Source organism: Squalius cephalus (genome assembly GCF_949319135.1).
Source record: "Squalius cephalus genome assembly, chromosome: 1".
In the NCBI taxonomy this organism is placed as follows: domain Eukaryota; kingdom Metazoa; phylum Chordata; class Actinopteri; order Cypriniformes; family Leuciscidae; genus Squalius; species Squalius cephalus.
Window position 1 is genome coordinate 2583733 of NC_137122.1, and position 10139 is coordinate 2593871.

The following is a 10139-nucleotide window of genomic DNA, read 5'->3' on the forward strand; positions in this document are numbered from 1 at the left end:
CTCCCCTAATGGCCCTATTAGGATCTATCAGGCCCTGTCATTCTGAGCAACCTTGCACAAAGAATGAGGAGATTTAAAACAGAATGGCTTTTAGATTGTTTGGGATTTATTTACAACACAACATAATCCAAAGATACACAACAAATAACAAAACAAGCACATTATTGAAAACAATGATCCAAATACAGAGACCTTTGTGCCATTCCTAAAAACATTGTACATACCTTTCATTTCCAAGGTGTTTGATTTTCACTTTACCATGTTCATGTACAGAGACTCATCTGAATGTTGAAGTCAGCAGGACTCAGTGGCATCTGGTCTCTGTAAAAAATAAATAAACCTGTGAGAAACTATAGGGCTGCACGATTTTGGGAATAGATTTTATATTTTTTCTGGTTAAAATTGCTTTTTAAAATTCACAGAACACACACACAAATGTTTCCAATAATGTATAATGAACACCAGGTTTGTTGTGCCTTGAAGGCATAGGCTAGCGCAGTGCTGCATAAAATAATAATAACAATAGCCTAAGCAGCCTATAAATCTTCCAAAAGATTTCAGTAACAACTACGTTAGAGAAAAAAATATTGATTATCATATGTTACTTCAAATGTTTCTATTCGTTATGATGATATGAAATGAGATTAGAGTAAAAACATGAAGCCTTTGTTTGGTGCGTTTTGCTTTTCAAACCCACAGCGCGCTCCAAAATATGATGCATTCAAACGCAGAGCGCACTCCAAAATATGATACATGAAACGCACGGCGTGCTCCAAAATATGAAATATTATGGTTACCATATTATACACATCTACGTTTGAGCAGATATCCACAAACACAGTAACAGTAAACACGGGTCTAAATATAATATTCACCTTATATCTAGCAACAGTTCAACTGCAATGTGAAGTTTATGCAACAATAACATAAACTAATAATTAAGAATGTTTTACCTTACATCTTTCTTGTCTTCAAATCGCGTTCTTCTAATTCTTCTGAGGTAAATCCAAGGTAAACAGCACAGCACAGCACAAACACAGTCTTCCAAACTCGATGAAAAGCAGAGGAGTAAGTTACTGAAGTTTCTGATTCTTTGTTTTGAGGTGATGAGGGCGTTTACAGGCCTGCGTTCGTCGCGTGGATCATTTGCATGTCAATCGCTCGTGCGCGCGTGGGCGTGGTCACATTAGAGTTAATTAGGACGCGCTTGAGAAACTGTACATGCCACTGCTTTCATACGGATTACTTAAACAGAGAATATTTGTTTTTTAAATAATTTATATACTTTAAAAATAGAGACTCCAAGCGTTGTATAGACATGCGTTTCAAGTCTGTGTGACAAACATTCGCTGAGTTCCAGGTCATTTTCTGTCGTGTTTCAGAATGAGTTTCACATTGAGAGAGACGGCAGTTTTACGAAAAACACAACCTTTTGTTTTTATTATGAGTGTACACAAATAATTTTTTAAATAATTTATATACTTTAAAAATAGAGACTCCAAGCGTTGTATAGACATGCGTTTCAAGTCTGTGTGACAAACATTCGCTGAGTTCCAGGTCATTTTCTGTCGTGTTTCAGAATGAGTTTCACATTGAGAGAGACGGCAGTTTTACGAAAAACACAACCTTTTGTTTTTATTATGAGTGTACACAAATAAAAGAAGACATTTAAAGGAACTCTCCACCCATTTGCATTAAGCTTTGCAATGTTAGAAACCCAGTCATACTATTGAATGGTCGTGCAACATTTTCTCATTTTCCCCTGAGAAGAGAGAAATCTGTATTTACCTCTTTACACTTCCTCCTACAATGACGCAAAAATCGTCATTTTCCGTTATTGTAGGAGGAAATGTAAGAGGGGGGGATTTCTGTTAAGACTACAAGCACTAGTTCCCACCCTTTCAAACCCGCCCATAGGGCGTTGGACCTAATGTGAGAAAAATGGAGCGCAACTGGAAGAAAACAAAACTAGAGGTATTTCGCATTTCATGGAAGGAGAGCTCAATTACTTACAGAGAGGCTTTAAAAGCTGCTAGATCTGCTTATTTTTCAACCCTATTAGAAGAAAATAAACATAATCCTAGGTATTTATTTGAAACGGTGGCTAAACTAACGAAAAATAAAGCTTCAAGCACCGAAGTTTCCAAGCAACACAGCAGTAATGACTTTATGAACTTCTTCACTTATAAGATTGATAATATCAGGGACAAAATTATAACTATGCAACCGTCTACTACAGTATCGCATCAGGCAGTGCATTGTAGTCTCCCTGAGGAAAAATTTGATTCATTCGTTGCTATAGGAGAGGAAGAATTTACTAAACTCATTAAATCATCTAAATCTACAACATGTATGTTAGACCCTATACCGACTAAGCTACTGAAAGAAATACTTCCAGAGGTCATAGATCCTCTTCTTAATATCATTAATTCGTCTTTGTCTCTAGGATACGTACCAAAAAACTTTAAGCTGGCTATGATTAAACCGCTTGTTAAAAAAACGCAACTTGATCCTTCAGAATTAGTCAATTACAGGCCGATCTCGAATCTACCCTTTTTGTCAAAGATATTAGAAAAGGCGGTATCCTCACAACTGTGTTCCTTTCTTGAAAGAAATGATATCTGCGAGGATTTCCAGTCAGGATTTAGACCGTACCATAGTACCGAAACAGCTCTCGTTAGAGTCACAAATGATTTGCTCTTATCATCCGATCGTGGTTGTATCTCGCTATTAGTGTTACTCGATCTTAGTGCTGCATTTGACACCATCGACCACAACGTTCTTTTAAATAGATTAGAACATTATGTTGGCATTACGGGAAATGCACTAGCATGGTTTAAATCATACTTATCTGACCGTTATCAATTTGTAGCAGTAAATGATGAGATGTCTCATCGATCACAAGTTCAGTATGGCGTACCACAAGGCTCAGTACTAGGACCGCTGCTGTTCACTCTGTACATGCTACCCTTAGGAGATATCATTAGGAAACATGGAATTAGCTTTCACTGTTATGCCGATGATACTCAGCTGTATATTTCTTCAAAACCTAACGAAACTTATCAATTCACAAAATTAACGGAATGCATAGCGGATATAAAAAATTGGATGACTTGTAATTTCCTACTTCTGAATTCTGAAAAAACAGAGTTTCTAATTATTGGACAAAAAACTTCCTCACGTAATAATCTAGAATACTGTCTAACACTTGATGGCTGCTCTGTTAAGTCTTCGTCGTCGGTTAGGAACCTGGGTGTGCTCTTTGATACCAATCTTTCATTTGAAAGTCACGTGTCTAGTATCTGTAAAACTGCATTTTTCCATCTTAAAAATATATCTAAATTACGCCATATGCTCTCATTGACAAATGCGGAACAGTTAGTTCATGCGTTCATGACCTCAAGGCTAGATTATTGTAATGCTCTACTGGGTGGTTGCCCTGCACGCTTAATAAACAAACTACAGCTGGTTCAAAACGCAGCAGCTCGAGTTCTTACCAGAACCAGGAAGTATGACCATATTAGCCCAGTTCTGTCAAAACTGCATTGGCTCCCTATTAAACATCGCATCAATTTTAAAATATTGCTGATTACTTACAAAGCACTGAATGGTTTAGCTCCGCAGTACTTGAGCGAGCTCTTAACGCATTATAGTCCGTCACGTCTATTACGATCTCAAAATTCCGGCCAGTTGATAATACCTAGAATATCAAAATCGACTGCTGGCGGTAGATCCTTTTCCTATTTAGCACCAAAACTCTGGAACAGTCTTCCTACCATTGTCCGGGAAGCAGACACACTCTGTCAGTTCAAAGCCAGATTAAAGACACATCTCTTTGACCTAGCTTTCACATAATACATTATAGACTTCTATAATTTAATGTTAGGCTGCATATAGTAGGTCAGCCGGAACCGGGAACACTTCCCAAAAATCCTGATGTACTCGTTACATCATGAGAAGAATGGCATCTACGCTAATTTTAGTGTCTGTGTTTATCCCGAGGTTTTCCTGCAGCCTGCCGGATCCAGGCCGTATCCAGATCTGACGAAGGACCTTCGCCTGGACCGATGACAACGCAGTGCTGAAGTGCCAACTAGTCTCTCCCTATGGAGGATCCCGCTACCACTCTACAGATAAGGCGTTGTCGGGAAAATTTGTCTCGCGGTCCTACCCCAAAGCAACAAATAAAATAAAATTCCTTATCAAAATTTATAAGGAAAGACAAGTATTCTGTTTAGGCTTGGCTTGTAGGGATTTCCAAACCTGCGTATATTCAAACGCACATACCTATAGAACCCATTCTAAATGCGCATGTGAACGCCATCAGCGTTTCTCACGGGTTCGCGTTTAGAGTCTGTGTGGAGAGAATGGTGTCGTCTTAGCGGCCCCTAATTTAATAACAAATGATCATTGCGACGGAAGCAAATCAATTAAAACTAACTTTAGATGGAAATAACTTAACTCTGCTGTACAGCCGAAACAATCTCTGTTGCCTTAAATTATACGCTTATCTCTGTAAAGCTGCTTTGGGACAATCTACATTGTTAAAAGCGCTATATAAATGAAGATGACTAATGTGCTAACAGACCTATCACAGATCAGTGCCAGTGCGTTTGATTCCACCGGCAGAAACCTGCACGTCCAGCCGTCGAGATAGTCCAAAATGTGCGGGATTCGGCTTTACTTTCTACGGTCGGCATTCATTGTTTACATGCACACCTTTTGTTTCAATCTATCTGAATTCATTCCCATTGGTGAATCTGAATGTAGTTTACATGAACGCTAAACAAGTGATCGGTTGATGTGCGTTTTAACATTGCTAAGAAAATACCCGCTCCTCCGTGAGAGATACGAGACCGGTGCGTCTCACAGGCGCCGCTCATCAGTAATCACGCCACCGGCTTTTGCGTTCTACAGTCGCCATTCATCATGTTTACTGTAACGAGCAGGACGAGGCTAGGGCCGCGGGAGAAAGACGCGAAGCCAGTGGCGTGATCGGTTGATGTGCGTTTTACCATTGCTAAGAAAATACCCGCTCCTCCGTGAGAGATACGAGCCAGTGCCTCACAGGTGTCGGTCATCAGTAATCACGCCACCGGCCTCGCGTCGTTCTCCCACGGCCCTAGCCTCGTCCTGCTCGCCACAGTAAACACAATGAATGGCGACTGTAGAACGCAAAAGCCGAATCCCGGACATTTTGTGCGATATGCGATCTCAAATACCCGGGTAGACTCACGGAGACTACTAGTAACTTAGCTTAGCTTTATTGTTTACAACTGCTCTCTAACCGGTAGGCGTGGCTTGGGAGTGGCCTCGTAGAGCAGCGAAGCAAGTGCATTCTGGGAGTTGTTGTCTTTCATCCACATGAGCCAAAAATACATTTTCTGGCTTTTCTCAGTCTAGAAAGCTCCAAATTCAAAAATAATTTCACATTTCTTCTACATAAATGACCCAATTTAAATACACATTCATCTTTCCAGAGGTGGAGTGTCCCTTTAACAGTTTTTATTGGTGTTCAACACAAGATGTGCTTTTGTAAGATCAAAATCAACAGAGTATTTTGAGTCTCTTTTGCACTGATCTGAAAAAAACTAGCCTATCGCGCCGGCGTGATAGCCGACCTCAGGGGGTTAAAAGTGCAGTAGGTAAGCCTTATAAAACTAACTTTGTCATATTTGCTGAAACTGACCCCGTGTTCAAGCAGAACTACATGAAGCAGGTAATAAAAAAAAAAATCTCCTCAGCTAAAAAGTAGCCCCCTTCCCCGTTTGTTAGTACGCTTAGAGTGGTAGCAATGCATGCCTGATGTTTTCCCGTTTAATTCAATACCATAGTCTTCATTCTAGCAGAAAAAGTGAGCTCACTAACCTCTCATATACAACGAAGTGAAATCGCAGTCAACCCGCGATAAATTTCGAATGCGTTTAATGTTTCAAATTACCCTAACAGAAATGATTAAACTCGTTAAGTTTGACAGCACTAAATGGCATGATAATTTTCATAATCATGATGCACACCCATGTTGATAGCTGACTATGCAATTCGCTAAGATAGGGATAAAGCCAGCCTATAATAATGTGTCCTGCTACTGGCACTTACCAGGACCTCTTGCTGATGTGAAGTTAACTCTGCTGTCTGTCCCTCATCATGACCAGGCTGTGGATGCTCAGGCTCAGCTTCCACTTGCTGGTCCTCTACACTCTGGCTAAGTGAAGCAGTGATGCTGGCAGTTGCACTGCAACCAAAAAGCTCTGTGAGCTTTTTACATTTTGCTGCATCAGTTTCGAGAGACTTGGCCCTCTTTTCTTTTAATTTTTCCCATCCACCTTTCTCCTTACGTTTTGTGCTAGCCATTCTGCCGGCGATTTGACATGATTTTGATACGAATGCACGGCCGGGGACCAATCACAAACTGGTGATTGGACCAATCACAAGTAGGCCTACTCTTCTTCCTCATTTTTTTGCACGTAGCATATAAGTGATCGTATTAGTGCCCCTGCTGTTGGCTGTTCATATTGCTTTATTAGACTTTTTTTTTGTGCCGACGGCCCTTGGTTGGACGGCCGTTCTGGACTTTTCCCGAATGCACAGATTGTCAGTCCATCCCTGTCAGTCAGTCTGTAAATGCTTCATCAATAACTGTTGATAGTTGAATACCCTTGACTTCAGTCATGTACAGTTTCTCTTCTTCCTCTCATGTTTCCTGCAGTGATTGTGATTATTGTTGAGATCGCAGTTTTGCTGCTCCTACTGTGATTCTTCTTCAGATCATCTGTGCAAGAAGAGCTGGTAAGTTTTGAGCCGCACACAATCTGATGATTCACACTCATCTGATCTGGAACAATCTGCAATCATGATAAAAACACATACGAGAGGTCAGTCAATGCTTTTATTTTGCAGGGAGGAAGGACTCGAAGCACCCAGAGGAAATAGAGATGCCGACAATATTAGAATAAAATACTGATGAGTTTAGAGCCAATCTGCAGCAATATTTACAATAGAAAAAACTTACAGAGGATTGTTCATTGTTTTATTTTCTTCTTCTCAGAAAACAGAGAAAAAACTCTGAGCACTTATAGTGATATAATCATGTTTAGATTAAGGCGAGACACGGCAGGCAAAAACTTAGATTTTTCATGCAGTGGTCAGTTTTGAGATTTTGGGTTTACTCCTTCAGTATGTGTTCTTTCAAGCTGCTATAAAGAAAACGTTGAAAATATACATTAAGATGTTTATTTTATTACATTTTGTTTACTTGCGGCAGTAAGTTTCTCCCGAATCTACCAGGAAGTTAGCATTCAAACACGACACGCCGAGATCCGTCTGTTCACTGAAGTCTGTCATGACCGGTATCCCTGTAAAGCTCTGAATCTCCTGCACAACGCTATGTAACCCAAATATGGGCATTTCCTTTCTATCAGTAACCAATCGTGAATGTCCAAAGGGGGATTTAAAGTTAATGACGATTTCTCATTTAGAGCTATTTAAATCTGTAACTGCCGTTTTCTCAAAATGAGTTTTTTGCGTTTTTTGTCATTCTCCAGTACAAACATCTCAGCCTATGTAGCACCTGTGTACACCAAACTTTCCAGTTATACACTTAGCAGTATTCTGAAGATATTTCCAGAGGGATTTTTTAATAAATCATTCCTGGCCTGATTTATGTGACATTTTAATAAAAAAAATATGGCGAAAATCTATTTTTTATGGCTATGGACAGTATATTTTGATTTCCTAGGTAATGAAAGCATATATCCTGAAATCCCTCTGAGTTTTTATTTTCATCTTGTGTGTAAACAAAATGAAAAAAGAATTTTACACCTGGCTTTATCATATGTTCAGATCTATCTACCGAAAATATATGCAAAATCGTGCATATTTAATGAGATAATGTCTAATTTGCATAATTAAATATACAAATTTCTAAAACTTGTAATACATTTTTTTATATACTTGTGTAAGTAATCAACTGAGGAAGTTTCATGGTGATATCTATTATTTTAAAATTTTACCCTATTCACCTGTAGTGTCTCGCCTTAAAATGTTTGTTTTTTTACATATAAAAAGCCAGATTTATTTTCATTTATATGGATTTTATGGATATATTTGCCTACAGTGTTGAAAGTCATTCTCTTGTGCTTCATATGTAAACTGCTTTAAATATAATATTAATACAGTAATGGACAGACTCAGACTGTTTAATCTCTCTCTGTTCTGTGTGATGGAGCTGATTTGAGGATTCTTGGATCTTGTCTGTTCATTCCTGTTTTTAGCATCTTTTTTCATTTTGAATGATTGCTATAATTTTCTTAATAAAAACTCTGCAGTTGTGTTTAATAAGTCTCCTTTCCTGAGATGTTTGTTAGGAATATGTTAATTCCCCTTCATGAGCTGGTAATGTATCTGTAAGTCCACTGAAGCGAGTTGTAGTTGAGAAGCCGCTTCAATAACCAAGAGCTAGATATTGGGTCTTAAACACCTCACGACACCCTGAAGGACCCACTGAGAGGTCAGACTTGAAGCACTGTTCCTGAGATGCTCTTCTTGGTGGTTAACTGTAAGCAACAGACAGATCCAGCAAGATGAGAACGTCTCGGTTACGTATGTAACCCTCGTTCCCTGAGTAGGGAACGGAGACGTTACGTCGGATGATGACGAATGGGGTTTCGCTTAGAAATCCTATCACCTTTGAGTATATAAAACGAGCCAATGGCAAAGAAATGCCATGGGTCTGCGGAATTTGCATAGCGTAACTCTGCCCCACCCTGGGGGTATATAAGGAAGTGCGCTGGCAACATGCAGATATGTCTTCGCTGAGGAGCCGAGACTGAACTCAGGCGTTCCAGCGATACAACGGAAGTGGCAGGGAGACGTAACGTCTCCGTTCCCTACTCAGGGAACGAGGGTTACATACGTAACCGAGACGTTCCCTTTCGTTGTCACTCCGAGTTACGTCGGATGACGACGAATGGGGTTCCCAGTGTAATCACGCCACCTCTCGACTGTCTTCCAGTGCCCTGCGTAAGTCTGAGCTCCCTGTCGTGAGACTAGCACGGACGAAGGAGTCCTACTTAACACAGGAATACCAAGGTACACTGGGAAGCATATCCAGTGGAAATATGCAATTATGCCCAGCCCGAAGGGGGGGACTTGGGATACACATATGACCCCGAAGGGCTGCATATGGAGAATCACTGGGGTGTCCAGCAGCAGGTGGAATATTTCAACCCCAGAGGTGGCAAGGTGGCTTGCCAAGGGAAAGACACATGCTCAAAGAGGCTTACAGTGGAATACACATGTGGGGGTCGCCCAGAGTGGGAACCATGCACATGGAGGCACCTAGCCAAGCGCTAAAGCTGCCGTGACATAACTCTGGCGCTGATGTCGACAGTGCTGGAGGAGACTCAGGGCTTATTAGGCTCACCTGAGGAGAATATCGCACGTATCCCGTCCGTGGAGAGGAATGGCGAGCAAGCGAAGACACCTGAGCAGAATCTCTTACCGGCTAGTTGAAGCGAGTACATCAGAAGAAACTGGCTCCACTCGGAGATTGTAGAATCTCGCGAATGTGTTAGGTGTCGCCCAGCCTGCAGCTCTGCAGATGTCTATTAGCGAGGCGCCATGCGCTAGAGCCCAAGAGGATGCCACACTCCGAGTGGAATGGGCCGTCACGCCAAGGGGGCATGGTCGACCTTGCTGCTGGTAAGCCAAAGCAATGGCGTCCACTATCCAGTGAGACAACCTTTGATTGGAGAGAGCCTTTCCCTTCAGCTTCCCACCATGACAGACAAAGAGCTGGTCTGAGGTCCTGAAACACTGCGTTCTGTCTACGTAAGCACGGAGGGCGCGTACTGGACAGAGCAGTGCCAAGGCTGGGTCTGCCTCCTCCAAAGGCAGCGCTTGCAGGTTCACCACCTGGTCTCGAAAGGGTGTGGTGGGAACCTTGGGCACATATCCAGGCCGGGGTCTCAGGATCACGTGAGAGTTAGCCGGTCCGAATTCCAGGCACGCTTCGTCAACCGAAAATGCCTGCAGGTCCCCTACCCTCTTGATGGAGGCCAATGCAACCAGGAGCGCTGTCTTCATTGACAGGAACTTAAGCTCCACTGATTGCAAAGGCTCAAAGGGAGCACTCTGCA

General features: G+C 41.4%; 1 protein-coding gene across 1 annotated transcript in view; it reads left to right on the top strand.

The window, feature by feature from the left end:
* Positions 1-8335, top strand: part of LOC307167159 (uncharacterized protein) — a 32538-nt gene extending 24203 nt beyond the window's left edge. The window contains exons 5-6 of the mRNA XM_079886123.1: positions 6710-6789; positions 6901-8335. Of these exons, the coding sequence (XP_079742249.1) occupies positions 6710-6756 (47 nt within the window). The 3' untranslated portion in view covers positions 6757-6789; positions 6901-8335. The remainder of the gene's footprint in view (positions 1-6709; positions 6790-6900) is intronic.
* Positions 8336-10139: the final 1804 nt, after the last annotated feature.